At 29.8% G+C, this 530-nt stretch overlaps 1 protein-coding gene across 1 annotated transcript; it reads right to left on the reverse strand.

The window, feature by feature from the left end:
• Positions 1–11: 11 nt before the first annotated feature.
• On the reverse strand, positions 12–317 carry Phum_PHUM369210 (uncharacterized protein; the record flags this gene model as incomplete). The annotated part of the gene is made up of 2 exons (XM_002428146.1): positions 12–197; positions 279–317. The coding sequence occupies 2 exons, from the start codon at positions 315–317 to the stop codon at positions 12–14; spliced, it is 225 nt and encodes a 74-aa protein (XP_002428191.1).
• Positions 318–530: the final 213 nt, after the last annotated feature.

Consider the following 530-nt stretch of genomic DNA (forward strand, 5'->3'; position numbering starts at 1 on the left):
ACAAATATAAATTAAATTACCTCCGAACGAGAAAGCATCTGCCTTCTGTGTTTGCCGCTGACACTTGTCGGAACGGAAAGTTGCTGCTGTTGCTGTTGCTCCCCACTTTTTTCTGAATTCATTCCTTGATAAAAAATTCCACTTCCTCTTTGTCCCTGTTCTATTTGATCGATGTGAGTTAAACTCCTTGATCGAACCTGTAATAAACGAAATAAATAAAATGAAAACCTATTTATTTATTTATTTAAAAAAACGTATCACCAAAAAAAAATTAAAACCATAGAATAAAAAAATAAAAATCGCTCATCAATAATCATGAAGTAATTTCATTTTGTAATAAAACACGATGATGTCATTTCCGGTTTTTTTATTATTTTGGTGTTTTTTATTTCCAATCTAAAAAAAAATTCATGACGATGATGGGAAATTGTGGGGGGCGTGGGGAAGGGAGGGAGGGAATTTTTTTTTGTTTTTATTCATCTTCGACTTTTATTACTATTATTATTATTATTATTATTATTATTATTATT

The sequence above is a fragment of the Pediculus humanus genome, genomic scaffold (assembly GCF_000006295.1).
Source record: "Pediculus humanus corporis 1103172107793 genomic scaffold, whole genome shotgun sequence".
In the NCBI taxonomy this organism is placed as follows: Eukaryota; Metazoa; Arthropoda; class Insecta; order Psocodea; family Pediculidae; genus Pediculus; species Pediculus humanus.